This window comes from Pollicipes pollicipes, unplaced genomic scaffold (genome assembly GCF_011947565.3).
Source record: "Pollicipes pollicipes isolate AB1234 unplaced genomic scaffold, Ppol_2.1 Scaffold_4740;HRSCAF=5597_pilon_pilon_pilon, whole genome shotgun sequence".
In the NCBI taxonomy this organism is placed as follows: domain Eukaryota; kingdom Metazoa; phylum Arthropoda; class Thecostraca; order Pollicipedomorpha; family Pollicipedidae; genus Pollicipes; species Pollicipes pollicipes.
The window spans coordinates 12,957,628-12,984,639 of NW_023596545.1; the positions used below are offsets into that span (position 1 = coordinate 12,957,628).

Consider the following 27,012-nt stretch of genomic DNA (forward strand, 5'->3'; position numbering starts at 1 on the left):
CCCGGCTCGCTTTTTGCCATTCTGGCCGGTCAGTTTCTATCCTTCACCTTTTTGCGGCCGCCTTCAAGTCGATTTGAATATTTTACGTGTCAAAATCCCACTGTCGTCTTTCAGCAGTCGACAAGAAGGCATTCGTTAAATGGTCCTTCCGGCTTTTTATTCCAGGTCCGTATCAGACCACATCGCCGATCGCCGCGCCGCCAGGGAACTGTGAGTTGGGCTTTTGTCGTCGGATGACGCTGCGATCGACTGCCGCGGGCAGGGGCTAGCGGGTGCCGCTCGGGCGCGGGACCGGCCGTGCCCCCAGTATTCGTGATGACCCGCACGGAGCCGGACGGGAAGGAATTGGGCGGCCGCGTGGCGGCCATCCTGGCGCGCTGCCGGCAGCTGCACGTGGAGCCGGCCCAACTGCGCAGCCTGTCCGGCTACGACCGGCTGCAGCAGGCAGCGAGCGGCAAGCAGCCCCGCTGGCAGCCCTGGCTGCTACCCGGCCTACTAGCCATCCTACTGGCCGTCTTCGTCCACCAGGAGCTGTACACAGTGCAAGGCCTGTCGCGGCTCATCTTGTGGGTGGAGGGTCTCAACGTGGAGAATGAGCCGGTGGGTACAGTGGCGAGCATGCAGGGCTCCAGGGTGCGCGTTCGTCGTGAGGTGTTCGCTTGTCGTGTTACAGTGCTGCTCGGTCAGGAGGGCCGCTGCCGGTGTCGTGCTACAAATACGTCACGCGCTTCAAGCGGCGTGCTTCAGGCAGCGTGATTGAAATGTGCGCACCAATTAAGGCGGCCCCTTGCGCAAAGCGGCACATCCACGGTCTGTCACGATCGCCGTGCAGGCTCACATCCTTGCTATGCTGAGGCGTAAGCCGAGCGCTCTGAAGCATGCGTGTAATTTGCAGACAGCTTTCTTTCAGAACGACGATCTGAAATTAAGAACGTTGCTAGCAAGCATCAACAATCCCATAAGTTTATGTTTTTAAAAGCGATCTACAGAGCTGTTTACTAAAAAGTTAGACGAACGAGGGTCCGGATTTCATCCAGCCTGGCTATCACTGGATCATGCCACATGCAGATCACGCTGCCACCGGGTCATGCTTCAGAAGAGCACATACATACATGCATACATAGATACATACATGTAGGCATGCATGCATGTACACATATATACATACATACATGATACATGCATGCATGAATACAAACGTGCATATATATATATATATATATATATATATATATATATATATATATATATAGACTGAATTGTTGCGTGTTAATGTATTACCCCTAAATGGCGATTGAGTAGGAGGCCGTTCATAAATTGCGTTAAGAATTGTTGACCATCTTTTATCATTACTTCCCTTGGTTACGCACATTTTGCGCTGGTTGAAACATCCTCCCTGGTAACCCTCAGTTAATTGCAACGAACCAGAACAGTAACATTCGTTTAGCCTATAAAACTAAGCTAGAGATGCGAAACAAATAAGGGACGTCTTGCTGGCAATGAGAGGTAGCCAACGGGATCGTACTGTAAGATTTTGATTATTTTTAAACATGTTTTTTAAATGATTTGCAAACGCACCTGAGCGTAACGTCACTCTTTAACAGTCCCACAACACTTTCTAAAATCTTCAACACCCTCCCTTGTTATACTTCCGTTACACTTCATCAAAACTCTCCCTCCCTGCATACGTAATGTAAGTTATGGACGGCTCCTGAGACCTGGAATTATATTTGTAGGCATATATATATATATATATATATATATATATATATATATATATATATATATATATATATATATAACTACATATTTATTTGAACCTAATATACGTGCCATTTTCCAATTTTAAAGCTATGTTATCATTACGTTACCACTAATTTCTCGTGCATAACCATGACATGCACTCGCATGTGCACTTGCGCTTAACCCCCCATGCACTCAGCCAATAGACGTACGCACCCTGCGTCCGAGCTTACTTTTGGACCCCACAACACCCAACGCCGTTCGAAGTTCTGGCCCAATCACGGCGAAATGCCCTCCCCCCCCCCCCCCGCCCTTATGGGCACACAGCCCGCGTCTGTCCCAACATCGCCTGGTGCAGAACAGTTCACTGAGTTTGCATCAGATCTGAATCTGTTGTATGGCCGATGTTAACATCAGGCTGGGATCTACATTTCGATCTCTTTTTTATGGAAAGAAGTAAATGCGCTTTTTTGGAAAGGTTATGCTCTCAGCACCAATCCACACAATGTAACATTGCATAGACACGCGCCCGGGCGGCCGGTTGGATAACCTTCACTCGGGCAGGAGGCAATTTGACCACGCTAAAATCTTAAAAATTCAGACAGCTGGCAATACCAAATTCGTGGGATGGGTTGGCCTGTACGTGAACTTACTCGTGTCAAAATTTGAGATTCATACCTGGGGACAAATAAGGTCAAACAAGGTTAAACTCCAGATTGATGTTTTAAGTGCCCCCAGACCTCATGCAACCGCCGCGAAGCTGCATAACTGTTCTAGCAAAAGGTCACTAATGTCATTGGCCTTTCTGACTTTTATGAGGCCAAGGTGACCAAACACCTACGACATTGCTCCTGTTTTGTCATTCACCAGGGATTTGTCAAGCACCAGGGATTACGCCAGGCGATATATTACTAAAATATTATTTTGGCCTGGGTCATTTTTAGTCAGTGATCTACTCTGATCATTAAAGAATCCGTGGAACGTATTGGTGCGGTTCCTGTTGTTAACAAATTGGAAATGAGCATCAGAAACTACCTTTTAAAACGAAGCTCTCGGGTAAAAAAGCAGGCTAGTTTTGACCTCGTTCTGACCTCAATACCTTTTGTCGCCTAAGAAACTATATCAAATACCTACGCCTTTGTCTAACATTCCACTGTTGCATCACATTAAGCTATTCCCTAGAAATGCCCTTCGGTGACAGCCATGGCCCGTCGTTTACTTGCCATAAGTCAACGACCCTACAAGGTATATCAATTTTTTACCGTAAAATATCCGCTATTCAATTTTCTATAGCTAAACAAAGTTTGGCGTTTTGCGCTGTTGCGCTTCGACCTCCGGAAATCATTCTGGAAAAAAACCTTTGGGGACTCAACATGTCCCTCACCCGAGCGCGTGTTGAAATATATCTGACAACCAAGACTTCGTTCTAAAAGACGGCTATACCAAATTCGGCGAAAGACTCTTGGCGACCTTTTACCTGATGTGAGCGCCTTGCACTCGGTTCACTCCGTACCATGTCGTACCATGGTGTTGTGTTGCGCGTGAGTGCCGCCGCCATTAGCTATTGGAACCTTTCGTCCTTTTGCGGAGCCCTTATCGTAGATGCTATCACGTGCAATTAAATGTGTTTCCTGTGTCAGACAGCGGCCGAATGTATGCTCGTCAAAGGGGACGATCTGATTCACATGACTGCTTCCGGTGAATTGTTTATTTGGGGAATCGCAGTCAAACTTGTGATGAATTTCAGGAGAGCAGAGTGAATCTAACTGACTCACCGCATTCTGAACAGCTGACTCCAGCTGACGTCTACAAAAAAGGGCAACAACTGCGCACAGCATCTATAGCGCTTTACCACAGAATGTCTGGAAAGATGACGTCAGGTCATGTAAAACGAACCCAAGCAACATATTTTCCATCTCTGTGTACCTTCACGCGGGACTTCCGAGTGGGACCGATGCAGGCAGAAGCGTTTCATCCTTCACTTCCAAGAGATAATTTGAGGCGACTAGTTCTCGTTGTCTTGGTTCATGACGCGACGGTTGGAGGGCTAATTTGACTCAGTTTTCTACTTGACTTGTTGCTTGACATTGTCCAGGAATACTTTCGCAAACGTCGTGGGCTTTGATGGCGTGTTGTACGTAGCTACTTCACACCTCCATCACCACTGGACTAAAACAAATATGCGCCGAGCTCATGATACGTGACGAAGTTTTCATTTTCCACATTTTTACACTGCAGGGCTTTCGGAACGAGGTCATTGGCCGTTTACCTGACAGGAACCTGGCGACCCGACACGAATTTTAAACTTTACGTTCTGGAGAACAGTGGTATCAAATCAAGCTAGCCTAAATTGCATTACGACGCATCAAAATATCGGAGATGCACCCGAAACACTGAAGCTGGTTGCAACAAACTATGCTGTTGGTGGTGGTGGGGGGGGGGGGGGGGGCGTTCTTCAAACGGCGAGATGGACCGAGGTGTGTACGCAAATGGAGCATTTGCCACCTGATCTTGCAGGCCATATGCCAGCTGCACTTTGTGTTCAGTAACTGTTAGTCATGCCTTTCTGTCGTCATTCTGTCGTGCTGTGTCGGCTTGGGCGCCTGCTGTTCACGGTGTGCTCTGATTTTGTGTCGTGCCACTCCGGGGAGGCTCGGTGGAGCATGCGGCATTAGTACACATACAGCAGGTAAATGCTAGCAAATACCAGCCATACGCACGTTGACTGCTGGAGAAGAGGTGCTGTAAATTGCAGCGTGTCAGATGCGTGAGGCAAAGTCATACGAGCCTGTTCGCAGGGGCGCATCTCCATCCTTGTTTTCTGACTTCAAGTCAACCATCCACGACTCGTGAGACACTCCTTGCGTGATGTCGTTCCGGAAACGTTGCGTGCTCCTTTATTTAACCAATGCCTAATGGTCGTCTTTTTTGCCTGGAGGTATGAAAAGATTACCTTGCCGTCTCTGACACCTCATTAATGAATACAATAACATCGACAGATTTTTTCGCTCCTTCATTGGTTTTTCTTCAGACATACCGACCAAACAATGAGCCGTTCAACACAACAACCAGCATTTCCTCAGTGCCTGTCAGACTTGGAAGGCTGGAGAACATAGGAGGAGAGCACCAGCCGTATCAGCTGTAATATTGTTCCAAGGTCGAGAGCTGTCAGGTCCCCGAGTTCAGCGAGGGCTTAAGGCATGAGCCGTGCCTAAAACCGTTTGGTTCGAAAGTTACGGAAAAATCTCCTGATTTCCTTGATATGTTCTGCTTTATCAGTAGTTTTGCCTGCCTATCTTACAACCCCGAAATTTGAGGTCTTAGAATGGGGTCCTTTTTCATGCGAGTATGTGATAGTGAAACCTTTCTTATCGCATTGTAGTAGTTCATAGCCGTACGGGCGAAGATGAAACAGAAAATAAACAGCATTTTGTTAGTTCAGAGCTTGCTGAGTTTAAAAGCCGCTTTTTGAAAACGCACTGTCCTGTCCTTCAGTAATATCCTATATAATTTATTCTAATTCCCTCTGAAGAATAAAGAGGCTTTTTTGCCAATTATTTCAAGCTACATATGCCATAACGCTATCGTGGGAAGAGCGCCAGGCGCTTGACTACTGAAGTAAAGGGAAATAAACTTTTTTCTCTAGGGGAGTACGCTAATTCGTAGCATGCTTTGCCGAAAACCATGCAACATGTCAGTTTCATTCCGTTAAGCGTATTCTATCTTCGAAAGTTTGCTAGCGTTTCTAGCGTCACTGCAGCCCGTATCTCACCTAAGAGCACTCGGGCTGGGTGAGGAAATAAATACTGCTATTTTCGCTTGCAATCTGTGTGGACGGTAAAACGAATGCTGTGGGAGACCCTTCACCATTTTACGCGTGTTATTGGCCGGTCCATGGCGCCATCAACGAGCTAATGAATGCGCCCATCCGTGTCAGGTGCTACTAAACGCATTTGACTGGCGGGCGCCTGCTTAGAGACAACATTTCTGGCATCGATTATTTGTCACGGAGACTGCTTTCGCTCTCACAAAGGCGAAAACAGTTTTCGCTGCAGGCATGCCTGCGGCACCATCTGTATTTGTATTATAAGTGTTCAAGCATAAAGCAGCCATCCGATGCGCTGCGTTTCCCCAGGCGAAGCATGAACCCGGTAATGATGCACTGCATAGTTAGCGTTTGCCCAATCGTTAAGTGTCTAACCGACCCTGGTTGTTCGTGCCGCCGGATTCATTCTGACGATGTTGCACACGTCAACTAACCAAAGGCATTATTAAACTGGTCAGATAATGCGTGAGTGATATAATGCTTGGAATGACAATATGAAGAATTGGATGTTCACCCAGATCATTGAAGAAAAACACAATTTGGCCATCTTCACGACAGCATTAGAAGGCAGGGGCGCAGTTTGATACCAAATATAAGACACACGGAACTCAGGGTAAAAGGGCTTGAACAAATCGTTTGCCGTCAGGCCTATAAAAAAGTCTTGAAAAGTTTTGTAACGTAAGTGATATTGTTTCGTCGCAATCCATCAATTGGTCGACGCTTGCTTTTTTAGGACAAAAAGAAGAAGTACGTCAAACGTAAAATATATGCAAGTAAAACACTTTTGAAAGGCTTGTGATCTTGAAATATACAAGTAGGCAGTGACGAGGGAGCACACAACAATGTCAAGGAAGATAAATGAAAAATGCGTAGCAATACATACCTTAAACTGACTCAATCATACATTCATCACGCTGATGCCTCGGAATGCGTGCGCATTTTGCTGCATGGGCAGCATTAACATCGTCGACGATATCGATAAATACAAAATTAAACGAAAACGGTGCATGGCAAAAGTGTTAAAGATAGATGCACTGGAAGGCGCCGGGCGATATAGCACACTGGGACAATCACTCTTTCCGTGACCCAGCCCACGCATGCAGAATAGGTACATGACATGGCGTTACCTTTGGAGCAAACTTGCGTTTTCAGTTCGATGCATGCCGTGCATCTGCGACGTTGAAGTCACGTATTTACGAATGGGGTTTCCGGGCCCCTCCAGTTCAACAATGTTTCGTTATGCTCAAAATAAGTACAAATTTCACGACGTGGGACACACGCTGCGAGACCCAACCGGTACAACTCGTGGAGGCACGGTGTCACGACCGCGCGAGACTAGCATTTTCACTTTCACAGGGATAGTGCTTAGGAATGCGGCTGCCAAACCATGCTGAAGAGCGGGGCTGTTTAGTATGCCGGGCAAGTGGGTATCTAGTATTGGCCTACCGCGGCCGTCTTCCTCAGCCGGTCTCTGGTTGATACCAGCTCAGCGTCCGCCACGCAGTCCGGTGACGGCGCAGCGCACGCGCGCCGGCGGGGCTCCGTCGTCCCGGCCGGTCGGGCGCGCGAGCTCCGATCGGCCAGGACGTGCAGCCCGTGCCGACCTTGGACGCCGACCGTGATTGGAAGGGCAGCCGGCACCGCTGAGACTTCCCAGGGGTACGCCCCTCCCCCGGACAGTCAGCGGAGTATCGGTCACCCCTTCCCCTGGTCGTCCAGCTGATCAGCGGAGGCCCTCTCACTTTCGGGTGAGACATCAGCCGCTTTCCTCGCTCCGGGCCGGCCCAGTGTCAGGCCTTGTTCGGCTCACGAAGCGCCTTACGAAGGGAGCTGAGAGGAAGTGTTCCACATTTGAAGGGGATTTTGAACTGAAATAGCCATCTTGAAGACCATTCGGTGCGGTTCACAGCCCTGCCATTCTTAAAACCTGAACCACTCTAGTTTTTGAGTTACACGCCTGCGAAAATTTGCAGACTTTTACGAGGAGACTATTTCAAGGCCACCCACGCATCTATGACGCCATAATAACCTTACTTAAATAATCCCGGTAGCCGTGCAGGGGCCAAGACTAAGCAAATATAATTGTCGAGTCGCTCATATTTGGCGTTCGCGAGCATGATTTTCAGATATAACGGCCGCCAATTGGCCCTCAACCAATGTTGTGCAAGGTGCGATGACGCAATCAATTACTGTTGCATTGATGAGCATATTTACTACACTGAGAAGTTTTGCCGCCTAGGCTAGTCTTTTCCACTTATACCAAGATATGCTGATGTATATATATATATATATATATATATATATATATATATATGTATATATATATATATATATATATATGCATATATAACTACGCATACGTATTCATGTAGATAATATATCATATGATGTCTATAACGTACATATGATGCAACATACATATACATATAACATACATATAACATACATATAGCATACATATAACATGCATAACATATATACATAATACCATATGATGTCTATAACATGTATGATAATATAATGTAAAAATATAGTAATATACCAATAGCTATAAGTGAGCTGATTTCATACTATCTCATGTTTGCTTCGGTATCTCCAAATGAGGAGTATTCCCTTGAAGCCGACCCACTCCCCCAGGGCCTTGGTCCACCCCCCCCCCCCCCGCCCCGTCACAGACGCCCCGCCGACTGGCGTGACCGGTTCCGCTCCCGCCGCGCAGCCGCCGTCGCCGAACGCCGCGCGACCTCGGTTTGTTTTTACGCGGCGAGGCACGTGACTGGACCTGGCGGAGAGCCGCCGACTGTGCGGCCCGCCGCTGTCCCAGGGGGCGCACCTGTTGAATGCAGAGTGTGCGAGCCCCGCGCTGGACGGCCGTGAGAGGCGCGGCGAGCCGCGGATCGCGCGGGCGGGCGCCGTCGGCCCCGCCTTTCTATATGGCGTTGCGTCACGGCGCTCGTCGGCGCTACTACTTTCCTGCCGTGGACCGGGGTACGGGCGAGCCGTGGCCGACCCCACGCTGGGGACGTGCGGTTGGCGGCGCCGGTGGCAGCAGGCTCGGCCTCAGCGTTAGACGCTTGGTCCCCGGCACCGGGAGGCTCCCCCCGGGTGGCAAAATGCTGGTCCTGGTTTTCAGGACTCTCACCAGCGGCGCCAGGAACGCACGAGCCGTTCCCCGCTTTATCACCGTCGCTCCAGGCCCTCGGTGGACGTCGAACGAATGCTAGAAGACAGTTTTTTCAGCTCCGAAGCACGAGCATCACGTAGCGATCTCGTGGGCCATGTCTGCGCACTCGGCCGAAAACCGCGTCACCGGTTTTCATATAACTGAATAGATGGTGAGCCGTGTATGACATTTCCGCGGTTTGACCGTTCCACACACTTCAGTGCCTCTGTGCGGGCCAGGTACACACAGCTCTGTAATGTAATGCATAACATTTTGGATTACGATGCGTATATATATATATATATATATATAGATATATATATATATATATATATATATATATATATATATATATATATATATATATATATATGCAAGTTCATGTACATCAAGTACATATACATTCAAACATTTCAATTTCCTTGCATATATATATATATATATATATATACGACCAAAGACAGTTTTATGGCAATATGCTCATTCTGCAGCTCCCAAACATCAAAGCTTGGTAGACGGCTTATAAGCTACACGAGATCCCAGTTATTTGAAGGAAACTGGGGAAATGATGGGGACCCAGTAAAGTGAATACTTACAGCCGATAGCGCCGGCATACAAAGGAAAAACAGCAAAAGAAGTCTTGGGCTGGGAGGATAGCGAGGTCCACAGGGTGCATGCACACTCGGGCCACACTCTTTACCAATGTCAACACGCCGTGTTTGTCCCTGTTGTGGTTTTGCCAGGCCATAGGGCTCCACATATGATGCGATTTTGGAAACCCCATTTTGACGCCCTTGTCAGCGGACATGCCCTGGAGCCCCCCAAAAAAGATCCTAGTGTCCGTTCCAGGGATGCCATAAGCCTGGAGCCCTATGGGATCCCGGACACGCCCGTAGGGTCCAGGCGCATACCATCATGTCAGTGCTGCCATACGCGCGTGTAGAGCTGGTCCCCACTCTGGAGAGCGGCCCTAATTGAGGTCACCGAGCTTGGAACTGGATGGGCTGGTCTTGCCTCAAACAGGTTTCCCCGTTTAAAGCACTAGTTGTGAAAGTCGATGGGATGGCATAAAGAGCCGCTGCACAGAAGGCCATGCTTACGGTCGGTACTACACTGAGGAAGTACACGCCGGCAAAACGGGGACTGCACCCTCGAGCACTGGAGACCTATTCATAGCACAAAGTGCGGTGACATCCGAGACCACGCCCACGGAACTGCAAAGGGAGCACGCTCATACCACACTCAGGGCTGCTATGGAGACCACGCCCAAACTCTTGGCCGCACCCCAGTTACACGGAAGGCCGTGCCTTCTCTAGCATCGCCGGCTCGAATTTGGGCTCACATGCAGGCAAACCGCCATGCAAGCGCGTACTGGGTGTTTTTCGGCAATGCGCGGTCGCAATGCTGTCGCTACAACTGACTAGCGCAAGTGATGTCAGGAGTGTGCGCCGGGATGTTGCCGCTGCTCTCACTTGCACATGTGCTGCGGCCAGTTCGTGCTGGAGATGTTGTTACGGCTGCTGACGCGAGCTGTGGGGTCGACAGTGCATGATCGAGATGCATCCGATAATGGCCGACCTGACGGCGGCGCCAAACAACTGCAGCAGGTGCTCAGATGTGCTGGACGTGGACCGGGTCTCCAACATCACTCCGCAAGAGTTCGAGCTCAAGTAAGCAAAGCTCAACTGTTGACATGGTAAAAATAGACACAAACGCCTTCCGTATTAGTAGTTCTATTCTGATCACGTCGCCTTGCCTCACGTCCAGAAACTCGTATGCGTACATCAGAAACCCGATCCTTGACCTATCATGTTGTGAATCACACCGGATGGTAAGCTATTAGGCCCTAGATACGTCTTGGAACTCACACAAATGTCTTTAATGTTTATAATCCGTTGTTCTCGAGGGCTTAGCACGCAGACTTATTGAAGAAGCGATCCCATCTTAGTTCACGGACCACACCGCCAAAAGCATTAAACCATTGGGTCTGGACAGGCTCGGCGATTTCGGTCTGCGAAACAAAAGATTACGATTTATGTTTTCGGCAACCGTGACCGAAATATTTCCAAAAGAAAACACTTTGCGCACATGCTGGGCAGAGCGAGCCTGACTACCCACCCCCGTAGTTTCACGGTCTACCTCCACTCCATCCCAGAGACGGCGCAGCTAGCGGCCCTCGAGGCCGCGAGGTCTCGGAAGAATTGACATTGAACTTTTCTCGATCGATTTCTGGCGTAGCAGTGGGTTGGACAGTGTTTGGAGCATATTGCGATGTATAGATTATGCATTTGTCTATGCTGTGCAGCTGAATTCATGCATTTTTCCTCTGTCGATATCCAACATTAATCAGGAAACATATTCAAAACGAGCGCATCGGTGGCCCGCGTCCGAACGTCCGAAACTGGCTGCGCTCGGGCCCCACACGTGGACCCACATATGAACTCACAAATTAACCCACACATGAGCTCACTTATGAACCCACACATTAACCCACGCATGAACCCACACATTAACCCACGCATGAACCCACACATAAACCCACACATCAGCCCAAGCAAACGACTTTTATGGCCTTCATCAAATGGTGTTGATCACGTATCGCCGGAGTGCCTTGATTTGCCTTGCAGCCTGTTTTTGCTTCGGGCTTGTTTCCCGACCGTGTGGTACATCCTTTTGCAACAAAGAAATTTCACATCCCAGAGTGTCAACGGGAAATGTTCTACAAAGTCGGCAAGCGGCATTGCCATTAAGTACATGAATCCACGCAAAGCGTAGACCATCACACAACCCAGCGTCTTCCCTGTCCAATGTTTTTCTTCATCGTTAGGCTGAATATTGCGCTAGATGTTGCCGGAAGAATGCGCTCCGGTGCGAGTGGCCGGCGTGTGGCGCAACACCTGCACCAGTCCAGCTACCCTGGGGCAGCGAGCGTCACTGCCTCTGGCGGGCTCGCGCGTAGTGCACCCGGAAGCGCTCACACGCCTGGTGGCTCAGCTGGCGCCCGGCGGGAGGTGGCGCCCCATGAGCGGAGAGCTGACGCTGACGGTGTGGCCATCCGCTGGACGGCTGCCTGCACTTTAAGCTGGGCTTTCGCCTACGATCTGCAGTCGTCCCCCCGACTGGAGGCAGCGCTATTTCCGGCACTGGCTGCTGGATTGTCCGGTGGGGACGTCGGGCTGTTAGATCGCTTCATTGGGTGGTAGACGGCGATGAATCGTCTCGGTACAGATGAATGTGTCCGGGAAGGCGCTCAGGGCGAGTGCCTGTACGATCAGGGCGCGATTCCATGGTGAGGTTTCGCTCCAGAGCCCATTAGACCCAAGGTAAGAAGCTCATGACTTTCCCGGTGTTTTGTGGCCCATGACCGCACAATTTCCCTTCAAAACCGGCCAGTCACTCGAGGACCCCAAGGTGACTTGCATAACGCCACGTACACTCGTGCAAAATAAATATGTGGATTCCACCATCCAGTGCAGTTATGAAGGAACAGAGCGATCACCAGCTACAACGTGATGTGACGTACTCTGGCCAAACGCCAGCACACCTGCGGAGCGGTCTGGTCTGAGCGGAGCGGCGCAGGCCGGTCGGGACAACGACGACGATTAGGGTACTTATCTACGGCTCGGCTGGATTGCAAACACGAACATGCATTATCTGAGTCACGACAGCGACCAACGGGTGCCGGGTCACCGAATGCTTTGTCGCAATGTTATGGCGGGGGGAACTTACGCCACTTGTTTTGGCTTCCTCGCCTAGCTACGACTCTCAATTTGATGTCCGACTTTCGCCCTCATTGCCCACATTGTATCACACGTTAATACTATATACGCATCTTGTCCTGATCACCCAGTGTATATATATATATATATATATATATATATATATATATATATATATATATATGCATACATATAGCTGCACCCACAGGTTTACGCCGGTTTCAGTTCCTATATCTGCGACCGACCTGTCGACCACGCACATTTACATATTCAGATGAGGAATCGTTTAGTACCAGCCGCTCCTCAAAAGCCCTTGACTGCGTCTGTCTATTTGTGCCATTGGGGCATTTGATATCACAGCATCGTGTTGAACGAAGCGGACTCACACAAAGGCAGTATGGCTGTTAACCATCCTGCTTTGCCATCCTGCATCACGCCAGACGAGTCGACATCGGGCGGTGTCCGGCGTGTGACCCGGCTGACCTTGACCCTTGGCGTCGCAGGTACGCGTACTCGGGCCGACCCGTCATCATCACGGACGGCACCGCCAACTGGACGGCCCCCGCCGTCTTCAACTTCCAGTTCTTCAAGGAGCTGTATGCGGAAAGCTCGGGAAGACTCGCGGCGGACAGCACGGAGGCGGGCTGCCAGTTCTTCCCATACAAGTGAGCCGCTCCCGGAGAGCTTCGGTTGGCGCTGGTCATGACTGCACCCCGGACAAAACTTCAGAACAGACAGTACAGGACAGATGGAACTTCAGGTTTGCAGCGGTCTGAACAGTTGGTAGAGTGAGATCACGCACGATGATTTTCTGAGACGCTGAAGTCATGATGTGAACACGTGATCATAACATGTTTGTGACAGAACCTCGGTGGTGTGGTTTGGACCCCGGTAAGTTCGAAAGGTAACAGAATGGTCGACGCAGGCGGTACGGTGAGAACTGACGCCCCTGCCGGTGATCCATGGACTTCTCATCCCCGTCATCCATCTCATCAATTTTTTACGCGCATAAATGTCCCTGAAAAACTGAAAATGCATGCAAAAAGAAGTGACAGATACGCAACAAAAATGAGATTGAAAACATGCAATTATGTTATATGCCCTATAAGCAGCTCCCATCACGCCAACGTAGATTTTCCGTGAGCGATTTTGAGTTGACCCCCCCCCCCCCCCTATTGCGATATCCTGCGTGCATAAGGACGCGGGAAGGGGGCTGGGGGCAGTGGGTGCAACTCACCTCCCAACTTGCAGGGCCTGTAGAGGCTCATGCTGGTCTGTCAAGGGTAATTCTGAACCGTAAAGAGATTATGGAAGCATGTAAAGGCTCATTCTGACCTGTCGAGGACTTATTCTGGCCTTTTTAGGACCCATTCTGACCAAAGAGGGCACTTCTGAGCCTATCGAGGGCCCATTCCGGCCTGAACGAAGCCCATTATTAGCTGTGAAGAACCCATTCTGGCCTGTAAAGGCCCAGTCTGATCCGTAGAGGGTCTAACATTAACTGGATGGCGTATTCTGGCCTATAGCGGGCCCATTTGACGTGTAGAGCGTCCTGTATTGACTGTCGAGGGCTCATTCTGGCCCGTACATGACGTATTCTGGCCAGCAGAGGGGCCCATTCAGGTTCGTAGAGAGCCCATTATTGACTGCAGTTCCCATCATGCTGGCCTGTAGGGGACCCATTTTGGCCTACAGATGGCCTATTATTGACTGTGAAGACCCAATTGTGGCCTTTAGAGGACCCATTCTGATCTGTCGATCTTCTATCACCGACTTTGGAGGGTTCATTATGACATGCGCAGGGGCTCCTTCTGGCTTGCACAGGGCCCACTATCGACTGTACAGTGCCCATTCCGGCCCGTAGAGGAGCCATTATTGGCTGAGGAGGGGCCATTCCAGCCTCTAAAGAGTCCACTCTGACTTATAGAAGGCATATTATCGACTATGGAGGCCCATACTAACCAGCCGAGAGTCTCTTTCTGGCATATAGAGGGGCCCTTTTGGCTTGAAAAGAGCCCGCTCTGGCCTTACACGGGCCCATTTTGACTCGTAGAGATCCTATACTGACCTATAGTGGCCCAATCTAACCTATAGGGGCTCCGTTATGGACTGCGGAGCATCTCGCTGTAGCATCTCGAGCATTATTTAACACCTAATCTCCTCAAAATGGTACGTTTAGTTTACATCTTCAGGTACGTCTCTTACCGCTTATGCTTATGAGGTGGCGCGGCCAGGTACCAGGTGAGGAAGACTCAGGAACTTAAAATGCCGCCACCAGGATTGTCTCTGCTATTAAACACGGCCAGCTTAGCTCACCGACTCTGGGGCCTCTGGGCTGGCCCGGATTGCTGATTGTGTAGGAAAGAGGAAAGTCATGAAAGCGTGTAAAGCTCTGAAAAGCAAGGGATTGCCCTCCCCCTCCACCAACCCTGGCCTCTCAATCTCTTTTAAAGCCGCGTTCCTCTGTTTTATTGAAAAAGGCACCTCTCCCTGTCAGGGTCTCTCTGCCTGGCCAGTGCCGACGGACAGTCAGTAAGGGGAGATATCCTGATCGCGCCACGACAGCATGCGTCCACCTGCTTCTGGCCACCGCACCGTGACGTCATCTGCAGTGGCTCAGAATCTCTCATTTCAAAACGAAAATGTTAGGTCCTCTGGCTTGGTTTTGAGCCAAGGTGGTTTTTTTCCACACGCGTAGGTAGCTTGTGTAAATATATGCACTTATCCTGCACGCAGTCCTGTATGGCATTGCTGTGTTCCGTGTACTTTTACACGTGGTATCTTTATTTCGAATGCAAATATCTATAAAATTTATCGTTTCGACTTCGTGCGTATGTTAGTATCGTGCGTTATTGTATTATAATGGACCGAAGACCGGAAAAACCGTCCTCTGGATGGGCTGCGAGTAAATGGAAATACAAATGCATAATATTATATGCATAATGCAATGTCTGGTAAGATAACGAATGAAACGTTTCTCTTGCATGGGTTGGATTTTCCAACAGGGATTTCCAGCGATGAGTGATAACGATTGGGTGCAAAAGAGCATGCAATTAATTCGTCCTGGAATTTCCAACGAACTAACCACAAGCAGTGGAACACGTCCCTGAAGCCTGTACATGCTAGGAATTCTCCGGACAAAGAATATGGCGAACGATGTCCATTCCGGCGAACATAAGAAAAAAATCCGTAGGCCAGAGGGGCGGACGCCGGCATGGGTTCTTCCCACTCGGTACCATGGTGAGACGACTGAATTTATTTATTTGTTTTTGGAAGCTTGAAGAGACCAGTAGCTGAACGGGCTGTGGTGCGTAACAGCATCCGCTCGTGCCTAGTTCGCCACGGATCTGCACTCTCCACGGGTCACACGGGTCACTGAGCGCCGGGCTCGACTTTCGGCCGCCCGGCTGTCGAGCCGCGCTGTTTTGCCCGCGGAACGGAATGTCAGAGGTCACCGAATGTGAGAGGGGTGCGCAGGCGTTCCCCGGCACGGGCCGTTTGTGACCGCTTGACTCACCTGGTCCGGGGTGCCGGCGCCGGGCCGCGACCTTTGGCAGACAAAGTGACGCGCAGCGGACACCGGCAGGCACAATCGCGAGCGCAGTAAGCGCGTTCCGCATCATCCGCTGATGACGTCCGCGCGTGCATCGGGTGGGGGCGGCGCAACGTCGGCGGCCAGGTCGGCTCACGTGTGGGGGAGGGGGAGGGGGGACGAACGCTCGCCATCCGGGCTGGCTCGTTGATTGGCAGCGCTGGTGATTGGAGGCACGACCGAGCTTTCTCCTCAGGTCGAGGGCAACGAATGCGATAGGGTTTAATTGCGCTTTCGTACTCGTTGTTGCGGGGACTCGGGCTGGGAGTTTTGCATGACCGGCGTGGGTGTTAACGCAAGGGTCTGCCGGTAAACTTGCAGCAAATTTTGGCGGCTCATGCGCTTCGAAATGGGTGCATTCTCGGGCATTACAAGCCAAAAATATCTAGACCCAAAGCCTTATTTTCATGTCTCAATTTCAGTTGAACTTCATGGAGGTCAATTTAACTCCGAAATCAAAATTTGCAGGATTAATATGGAAGTTCAAAAAGCTCAGTCTTGCGGCGAAAGCATAAATTCTCCTGGGATGTATACAAGTTTTCCAAATGTTGTCAATAGCGTGCTCAGAAGACAAACCTGGTAGAAACATGCTTTGTAATGTCGCGTTTTTTGTGGCCCAGTACGACATGTTACGTTACAAAGATGGAGACAAGCACGTGTGCATAGAATCTTTAGATGCTCAGAAGCATTTTGTTTCCGTGGTAGATGCAGGAATTGTGCCTCCGGTAGAGGCCTCGCAATCTTCTCCACCCGTCTTATATAGAGACGGCTAACATTGCAGAACTCAGAAAGGAGAATAAAAAGGTGGCTGTGGAACTGCAGGCAGAAAATAGGCTCAGACGGGAATTGTAGGGAATATGGACACAAACTGTCAGATTTTATCTTTCTGTTGTAGCAATGCTACGATGAACATGAACCCATGTCTAAAGCCGAAAAGACCGTAAAAACGCAAGTTGCCTAGTTGCTTTTTACGGTGGCTGCTGTAGGTACTGTAAATAAGGCCGTCAGTTTGAGAACCACTAAAGCCAGCCGTGGACACATTTGCGCGTCGGTGTGCACAGTGCAGTCGCGTTATTGGAATATCACTATTTGGTCACCAGGAACCTGGCTCCATTGGGTTTTATCAGACGCTTGCGAAACGATAGTTGAAATTATAGACGGATGATCATAAACAGGTAATAGGTTGGTCGTAAATTTTTTTTCTCATAAGTATATATAGCACTCAGTTTGAAGGAATTAGTGAGACGAAGTAACCCGGATGGAAGAATTGTTTGGACTATAGTCTTCATCTGTTGTGTCAGTATGTACGCAACGTTTCGGGCATTTCATTATCCGGCCGTGGTCAGGTTCGTCAGTCGCGGACCAAACTTGACAACGGCCAATTTTTTTTATAGAACAATTGTTTGTTAGCTAGATCCTGGATAGAATACACCGATTCACCCCAAGGAGAAGACTTGGGTTTTGATGCGTGAGTGGGTGGCAGCCGAACACCACCCAGACATCCTCAGAACTAATGACAGCTGACGCCGGCCTGAGCGGAAGCTGACCGAAGTGCTTTGTGCATGGGCTTTTATGCCAAACGATGACGATTGCACGAAAAATTGCCATTTAGGATGAAGTCCATCCGCAATATTCGCCTCCTACCGGTACTGACTGACGCCGCCCTTGTTCGTGTGCATATAGCGTATACGCCTTTAAGGTGTGGTCATTCTCGATTTACATGATCCTGTGGGTTGGAAAAAAAAACAATGCTACTGGACGGCTTTTCCAAATAATATGTATTATTCCAAATAATATGTATATATATGTATATATATATATATATATATATATATATATATATATATATATATAGTCTTCGCTACAGCTCACTTCAGTCAAACACCTGTCGGGTGCAGTCAAAAAACATTGGACGAGACAACCGCCTTCAGCAGGCCGTGTTTCATTCAAACTTGTCTTCCAAACACCTGTCCTGGAGCTGACTCTGGATGATGTGGTGAACTCAAGCTTTGACAAAACGTATGCCATCAACCCCCCGATAAACTTAACCAGTGCCAGAGCGCCAGGCTCCGACGTTTTGAATGCGCTTGCAAAAACCGCTTGGGTAAACATGGAAAGTCATTATGACACCGCAATAAGATAGTCAGAGTTAATTCACTCGCAAATGAAGCATAGCATTGACTGACCGGAACTTTGGCGTCGAATAAGTGAGCAAGAGTGGTGTTTGCTCCTCAGAGCTATTTCGCTTATTTGTAGTTCTATGCTGTGGCCACGCCGAGCTGATGCCTCAAAGTACTGAAAAGGCAACACGTTTTCATGGTTGCGGGACCAAGAAATATAATTCAACGTGGTATGAAGGTAACGTGGTATCTTAACCAGGCCATGCAAAACTGCTAAGGATAGATTCTGGCATGACAGTCCTATCGAGAATACACCTGTGCGTACATGTGGAACAGTCCACAGCTGTTCGATTGTTGGCTCCGGCACAAGTCTCAAAAGAACGGGAAGGATAGTATTGTCCAATTCGTAGACTATCATATTTGAATACGTAGGCGGGATAAGGACCTAATGAAACAACGATGATTAAGCATAAGCATAAACAACGGCCAGCGACGTCCGCGTAGCGGCACGCAGCACGATTACGACGTCTGTTTCACTGGGTGCCTGGAAACTCCGTACACCGCACAACGCAATTTGGTGCGCTCACGTGCTTACGCTCCCCTCTGGCATGCAGGTAGGATGATAGGTAGGTAGGCAGATTTTCGTGACACAGCATATCTCCTGACACCCGGCATTGTCCTGGTCAGCTCAGCATCTGAAGTCGTCGGGATGCGCTCGATGGTGGAACGCTTTGGAGCAGACCTCAGAATAGTTCAGATCAGGGACAGGAACCGGTGGTAGTTTGACCGTCACTTCCTCTGTCTTTACCTACGGTATCAGCCCACATGAGTGACCTACCCCATATCAACGACATAACCTTGTTTAGCCTCGCCTGGATTTTCACACTGGTGGTGTAAAACATTGATATGTCGTTCGGTTGTAAACGTGCTAATGAAGTCTCAGCTGTTTCTGAATTGAATGGCTTTCATCTTCCCCGCAGCAGCGAGGCCCAGTCCCGTTATGTTTCAAACGTCAGTGCCATAGCCCCTTCACGTTACACCCCCACATGTTCACGGCTGACGACTCCAAACACTCCAAAAATGGCCTCGGCCCCAGCCTGAAACACACCGCGCCGCAAAACGGCAGCCGCTCCGTCCGCCGTCGACTCGCGGACGCTCATGTGCCGCTCTCCGTGCTGCAGGACTAACTTCGACGGCCTGAGTGACGTGTTCTCCATGTCGGCGGCCCGGGCCAACATGCAGAAGGGCGAGGAGCCGTGGTACATCGGCTGGTAAGGGTCACCTCCGCGACCGCAGCGGCGCCGGCGGGGCCGACCGCGGCCGTGCGGCCAGTTCTGCACGGCAGCTCAGGCTAAGCCCTGTTTTTACTTTAGAATTCAAGCCTGGGGGACACGTAGCTTAGTGGTTTGCAGAACAAAATCTGTGGTTGTGGGATTTCCAGTGGATGTTCCTTCTGAGATACAGCTGCACGCTTTATTATTAGCATCCTGAATTGGGGAAAAATACACCAACAAGGTAAGGAAATTGCTGTTACAGGTCTGTTTCAACGTTATGCTGACTGATGCGTCGGATATTGGAAGCATCTGTATGCACCTTAAGTGTGCCTCATGTGTGTCAGTAAATGCTTCGGTGAACACTTCGTGGGCGCATAATGCATGGTTAACGCGGCAACGTTGCCAATTTAGCGCTGCTTAGGGCCAAACCGAAGTATTCATCCACCGGAAGATTCGAGCCCAAGACCTTCTGCTGGGCAGGTCTAGCTGCGACTCGGCGGCGGGGAACGAACTGCGCCGCCACTACACCCGGCCTTACTTCCTGCCGGAGACGGCCGAGTCGACCCGACTCGACTGGATCTTCATGGGCACGCCCGGATTCGGCGCACATTTGCATGTTAGTTGCACAGTCACTGTTGTCCCGTTGCAACATGTGTTTGACACATATAGCAGAGGACTCCGCCACCCTAGTGGAATTTAGCATCACGTCTATGGGCGTCGCATACAGAGACAGACCCTAAATCTCCGATGAACCCTCCTAACTTTGATCCAAGAAGGAAACCCAGATTTTTTTTGTTTTGGGCAGCCGTAGCATGATAATAATCATGGACAATTACCATCCCAAGCAGCCCATCCTTAAAACACTTCCTACTAAGCCTACTTAAGAGACCGCCCTGTATCGACTGTCCGGTATTGCGGCAGCCATGCTGGATAAATCTAATATAAGCGCAAAAATGCCAGTATAACAATGAGCAGAAATGATGTTCCTTTGCTCAATCTGAAAGATCTATTACACATACATACCCACGCAAATGTACACATATAGCATATACATGTATACACACATCATATATATATATATATATATATATATATATATATATATATGCATACTTGCGTTTTGCTACTTTGGTATTGATAGTTGTACATGAAACATCCTATTTCTGGTGCGGTCCTTCATCAGAGATGGTAAGGACCAGCAAAACAAAATCAGAATGCAAGACGTTTGGCAGTTTTGTTGACGAGTATAACAGTGCTCAATGATGGGTATATACGCATGCCACATATCGGTCGAAACAGCTTACGAATCCTTTAAATAAAACATCGTCAGTGCAATTGGACAATACTTTCAGCTTGCGCGTATCTAATATGGTAAAATTGTCCACACCATCACTCGAGCTAAGCAATTCCGTAATCCTACAAGTCAGTCGCGGTTCGTGACGTATTTTTAATTTGTGTGGACTATCACAGGAAACAAACAATGCGATCAGTAGCTGAAGTCAGTTACGGTGCAGTGTAAGTTTAGTCAGCCTGCTGCGCATGCGTCTCCGCGGGTGTGTGCGTGAGTCTGCGTGTGAGACGTCTGTGTACTTCATGGCCGCCGGTGTGAGGGAGGGCAATGGGCGAGTGATTGTGCAGGGGTGTGCGTGCAGGCGTCTGTATGCTATTGTGCATGTCTTGTTTGAGTACTATGCCGTCTTGTATGGCACAGAGGCGACTGGGCGTCGGGAAGGGTTCTGAATGTTGTGGTTGGGCTAAGAGTTCTGTGTTTCTATTGACTTCGTAAAATTCAGTTTGCAACGTCTGTGCCATAGTAGGGGCATTTTTATACAAAGATCGGTGGTTACGATACAATGGCGAAATCCATAAGGAGCAATGGCCGGAGGATTCTTGCCTCTTGGACTTGTCTTGAACGCCTAACGTGTCTTTTTTAACGATCGCTCTCTGCTGCTTTTTCCGATAAGCCGCAAGGTATCAACCTGGCAGGTGTCACAAGCTGTAGGGATGAACAACTGCTGAGCGCAACAACAACCAGCCAGACCTCAACTGCAAATGTTGCATCATGCGTTAAACGAAAGATCTTTTGACGAGTCTGAGCCATATTTTGGTGGCCATTTGAAAGCGTTGTACCGCTCTGTGATGCCACGAATTGGCAGCTCAGTAGGTTTATGAGATGCATTTTCTCTTCCTGTCAATGTGCTGTCAATAAATGGAATGGAAACAGAGGTCACGTTGTCAGCATTAGGTGGATCCATTCCAGGCGAACTTCTTCATTGCCTAGAACGGGTGATAAAGCATGTCCAATTCTTGGGATAGGTCCATGGTAAGCATAGGTTTCATAAACTTTGCTAAATTTGTAAGCTTAATGAGTCTAATAACATTAAATTAGCTTAATGAATTTCGCTAAACTTGATGGGTTAAGTAATAAGCTTAACCAAGTTTTATCAGCTCTACTAAGTCTCATTCTTTAAAATTTATTCCGAATGGTTTATATGGGTGACTTCGGATTCAGAGTACCTGCTTAGCATAGCTTGTTGCGTATACCCCGAACCCACCACCCAAGCGTGCCGTCCAGTTCAACAGCTAATTTTGCCTCCACCCTTTCGCCAGACAGGAATGCGGAGGGTTTTACGTGCCGCACAATGCTGCGACACGGCCGCCTCGGGTATGGGTTGAACCTCGTTGGCTTGTTGCCAGCTGGCCTTTCCATTTCAGTCGGGTTGAACAATGCGCCCACTCTGGGACTCGTAGCCAGTGCCGCTGGATTACGAATCCAGCATCTTTCCCCAAGACCACGGAGGCGGCAAAATTCATTAGCTTCATAAATTCCGCTCAGTTTAATAATTTTAATAGGCTTAATAGGCTTAACAAGTGTGGATATCCAATGTCAAAGAGAAAGTTGTTCGGCATGTCCATGCCTCTGACTTGTTTTGTTGGGCTTTTTCCTAGGCTGATCGTCCTTATGGGCTGTGAGGGTGACCCGAAACACTTCGTCTGTGCTTAAGGAAGAGAAAATGGATACTTCCATACGTTATGGTTTACGCCGTAGGTTTTAAACATGCAGTGGAGAACATTTTGTGCTGTCGTCATCATTGTTCTGTCACCTTTTGCTGTCAATAAACGGTGTCAGTGATCATAATGGCCAGAACTTCTCACAGTAAAGGACGGGATTGGGCGCAAGTCGTTAGCAAAAGCGGAAACTTGGCGGAAGCATGTGGTTCATGGTCCATCTTTGGAGAATGCTATCTATATGCCTGGTTGTGGACCTTGGGATCCTGGCAGGTCATCATCGGACCATCGTTTCAATCAGGTCCATAAATACTGTCGCGGGAAGGGATCAGCCAAGGGCGAGAGGGGTCTCATCTGCATCTCGCTTCTGATTGGTTGATAGGCTTGTAGGGCCCACCAATGTTTGCGTTGATAGATCTCATGACTTTATGCAACATTGCTGCGCAGAATAACTGTCTCCTCTTCTTATTGTTCGGAATGACATGCCCAAAAATTAAGGTGTTTAGCCTGTTGAAATATCGACCTATTTAGATGCCGTGTGGTAACATGCAACTGATCAATATATCCCGTGGATCTTTCCAGGTTACAAGCTGTCAGTCTCTATGGCACAGGGCGTCAGAGAACCTCAGCCCGCTCGGACCACTGCTATCAATGCGCAGAGAAGCATGACACGGATTAAGTGTCGAAATTCGTTGAGCAGAAATACAAAAACAAAGAGAAGGCTTGAACTTTTCATGACGTCTTGACCTGTGAAACTGCGAGCTAAACCCACATTTGTGAACTGTTTTTTGCCGGAGTATGGAGGCGTGTTCCGTTCTTTATAATGTCGCCTCATTGTTGTCGGCCGTTAACGTTACAGGTCTAACGTCCTCCGGCGCCGTTTCACTGCAGATTGACCACGTGAAGCACCCGTCGTGGCAGGCGCAGCTGCATGGCCGCAAGATGTGGACGCTGGAGCCCCCACGCGAGTGTCTGTCTGTCTGCCGCAGCATGGACGTCACCGTCAACCAGGGGGAGATCAGTGAGTACGGTCCCATTGTTCAGGTCACCATCGACCAGGGGGAGATCAGTGGGTGAGGTCCCATTGCTCAGGTCACCATCAACCAGGGGGAGATCAGTGAGTGAGGTCCCATTGCTCAGGTCACCGTCAACCAGGGGGAGATCAGTGAGTGAGGTCCCATTGTTCAGGTCACCATCAACCACGGGGAGATCAGTGAGTAAGGTCCCATTGCTCAGGTCACAGTCAACCAGGGGGAGATCAGTGAGTGAGGTCCCATTGCTCAGGTCACCGTCAACCAGGGGGAGATCAGTGAGTGAGGTCCCATTGCTCAGGTCACCATCAACCACGGGGAGATCAGTGAGTAAGGTCCCATTGCTCAGGTCACAGTCAACCAGGGGGAGATCAGTGAGTGAGGTCCCATTTCTCAGGTCACCGTCAACCAGGGGGAGATCAGTGAGTGAGGTCCCATTGTTCAGGTCACCATCAACCACGGGGAGATCAGTGAGTAAGGTCCCATTGCTCAGGTCACAGTCAACCAGGGGGAGATCAGTGAGTGAGGTCCCATTGCTCAGGTCACCGTCAACCAGGGGGAGATCAGTGAGTGAGGTCCCATTGCTCAGGTCACCATCAACCAGGGGGAGATCAGTGAGTAAGGTCCCATTGCTCAGGTCACCGTCAACCAGGGGGAGATCAGTGAGTGAGGTCCCATTGCTCAGGTCACCATCAACCAGGGGGAGATCAGTGAGTGAGGTCCCATTGCTCAGGTCACTGTCAACCAGGGGGAGATCAGTGAGTGAGGTCCCATTACTGAGGTCAGTGTCAACCAGGGGGAGATCAGTGAGTGAGGTTCCATTACTCAGGTCACTGTTAACCAGGGGGAGATCAGTGAGTGAGGTCCCATTGCTCAGGTCACCATCAACCAGGGGGAGATCAGTGAGTAAGGTCCCATTGCTCAGGTCACCGTCAACCAGGGGGAGATCAGTGAGTGAGGTCCCATTGCTCAGGTCACCATCAACCAGGGGGAGATCAGTGAGTGAGGTTCCATTACTCAGGTCACTGTTAACCAGGGGGAGATCAGTGAGTGAGGCCACATTACTGAGGTCACTGTCAACCAGGGGGAGATCAGTGAGTGAGGTCCCATTACTGAGGTCACTGTCAACCAGGGGGAGATCAGTGAGTGAGGTCCCATTACTGAGGTCACTGTCAACCAGGGGGAGATCAGTGGGTGAGGTCCAATTAGTCAGGTCACTGTTAACCAGGGGGAGACCAGTGGGTGAGGTCCCATTGCTCAGGTCACTGTCAACCAGGGGGAGATCAGTGAGTGAGGTCCCATCACTCAGGTCACTGTCAACCAGGGCGAGATCAGTGAGTGAGGCCCCATCACTCAGGTCACTGTCAACCAGGGGGAGATCAGTGAGTGAGGCCACATTGGACAGGTCACTGTCAACCAGGGGGAGATCAGTGAGTGAGGCCACATTGGGCAGGTCACTGTCAACCAGGGGGAGAGCAGTGAGTGAGGCCACATTGGGCAGGTCACTGTCAACCAGGGGGAGATCAGTGAGTGAGGTCCCATTACTGAGGTCACTGTCAACCAGGGGGAGATCAGCGAGTGAGGTCCCATTACTCAGGTCACTGTCAACCAGGGGGAGATCAGTGGGTGAGGTCCCATTACTCAGGTCACTGTCAACCAGGGGGAGATCAGTGGGTGAGGTCCCATTACTCAGGTCACTGTCAACCAGGGGGAGATCAGTGGGTGAGGTCCCATTACTCAGGTCACTGTCAACCAGGGGGAGATCAGTGGGTGAGGTCCCATTGCTCAGGTCACTGTCAACCAGGGGGAGATCAGTGGGTGAGGTCCCATTGCTCAGGTCACTGTCAACCAGGGGGAGATCAGTGAATGAGGTCCCATTACTCAGGTCACTGTTAACCAGGGGGAGATCAGTGGGTGAGGCCACATTGGGCAGGTCACCTTCAGCGGGGGAGAGATTAGGAAGTGGGATAATGACGTTGAAACCATTGGCAGCAGGTAAGTCACATGCTATGAATCAAGGAATGTTCTGCCGCAGTGTGCATAATCAAGGGGCTTAGCGACGGGTTACCTCGCTTTTTACCACTTCTGGCCGATCATGGTGGTCAACTGCATGGTGATGTAAATGTAAAAAATGAGGGATTGTTTTCCACATTCAAGGCAGGTTCCACCGGCGCTGCTCAACAAAGTATTTCATGGGCCGTTCACTAGGTAAAACCGACCTCCAGCTGCGTCTGTGCCAGTCGAAAACCTGGGGCCTTGGAACATCCCTGGGGCGTTTGATTATGTTGTCGATCCGATAAACCGAACCCCGACTACTGACGCTTTGAACTCACGGTCCAGTATCCACAGCTGCACCAGTTCTGATTCTCCTCGTCCCTCCCAACCCCCGTCAGCAAAGTCGACGACCGCCTCGTTATCTGCAGCCCATTGTCCCAGCTGTCCACTCAGTACTGAGCATGAGAACCGGTACGCCTCGCCGGCAGCGGCTGTCGAGCCCCGCTGCCACTACCAGCACTGAGCGGCGCTCTGGTCTGACTGTTTCAGTTGTGCTGGACACCAACATGTGGTACCACATGACGCAGATCGTGTCGGACGAGATCAGCATCACCATCGGGTCCGAATACGACTGAGCCCCGCGCCGCTGTCATCTGCATGGACGTGCGCACGCCTGCGCGATGCATTCTAGTCGCCCGGCACGCGCACTTATTCCGGTGGATCTAAAAACGCCAATGGTGGAGAAAATCTGCTGCAAAGCTACAAAATGAGAGACGTTTATTCGCTGGGCTGCTGGGTCCGCGAAATACCAAAGGCAACCATCATACACCGCCACGGGTACGCGACGTGTGGTAGCCAAGACCTTATAATAACAGCACAACAGCCCAGTGGCAGCGAAGTCGTAAGAGTTCTTGAACTCAACTCGAGGATCAGAAGGCAACGATGCTGAACGAGGTGATCGAATCGCACATAGTCAAAAATCAAGTACTTTCAAGTGAGCGGCTCTGGTTAGATTACCACCACCGGACCCCCTCAAATTAATTGCTCGGAGTTTGAAATACAATGCGTTTTTTCCTACCTTGGTCAGCAATAGTTAGGATCTGCGAAGAGAGTAAAGATAAAAAAGCACGTCGTGACTCCTACATGACTCATCAAGAGCAAACCTGCACAAAATATAAAAACCTGCACAAAATATTTATTGTTCTCGTCAATTTTGTGTTCGCAGTAGTTCTTCCCTGTAAGCACAGCAAGAAAAATTCTCCAATTTGGCATCTTTGCAGCACATTTTTGCCAATATTGGCGTATTGTATCTGCCGGAATAAACATGCGCCCCGCGGCCGACATCGCGGCTCCGCGCGGACCTCGAGATACTCTCCTGAGCCAGATCGGCGATCGGGAGATGTCACCCTGACCCCGGAGCCGACCCCGGCTCGAGAGGTCTCACCCTTGGCCCGTGCATGTGTGGTGACGAGGTGGGCCGTCGCCACCTCCGTGTGGACTAGCGGTCGAGTCGCCGACCGCCATTCAGCAACGAGGCGTA

General features: G+C 49.9%; 1 protein-coding gene across 1 annotated transcript; it reads left to right on the plus strand.

Moving 5' to 3' along the window:
* The first annotated feature begins 315 nt into the window (after positions 1 to 315).
* Positions 316 to 27,012, plus strand: LOC119097939 (bifunctional arginine demethylase and lysyl-hydroxylase JMJD6-B). Its single transcript, XM_037220882.1, has 7 exons — positions 316 to 600; positions 10,278 to 10,402; positions 12,955 to 13,116; positions 19,345 to 19,434; positions 19,918 to 20,053; positions 23,338 to 23,467; positions 26,022 to 27,012. The coding sequence occupies exons 1-7, from the start codon at positions 316 to 318 to the stop codon at positions 26,105 to 26,107; spliced, it is 1,014 nt and encodes a 337-aa protein (XP_037076777.1). The 3' UTR covers positions 26,108 to 27,012.

What these genes read in the sequence shown, in the direction of transcription:
- LOC119097939 (XM_037220882.1), top strand. Translation starts at nt 316, where the DNA reads ATGACCCGCACGGAGCCGGACGGGAAGGAATTGGGCGGCCGCGTGGCG. An exon ending in TGCCAGTTCTTCCCATACAA is followed by an intron (nt 13,117 to 19,344) that starts GTGAGCCGCTCC and finishes TCCGTGCTGCAG; the next exon opens with GACTAACTTCGACGGCCTGA. An exon ending in CGTCAACCAGGGGGAGATCA is followed by an intron (nt 23,468 to 26,021) that starts GTGAGTACGGTC and finishes TGACTGTTTCAG; the next exon opens with TTGTGCTGGACACCAACATG.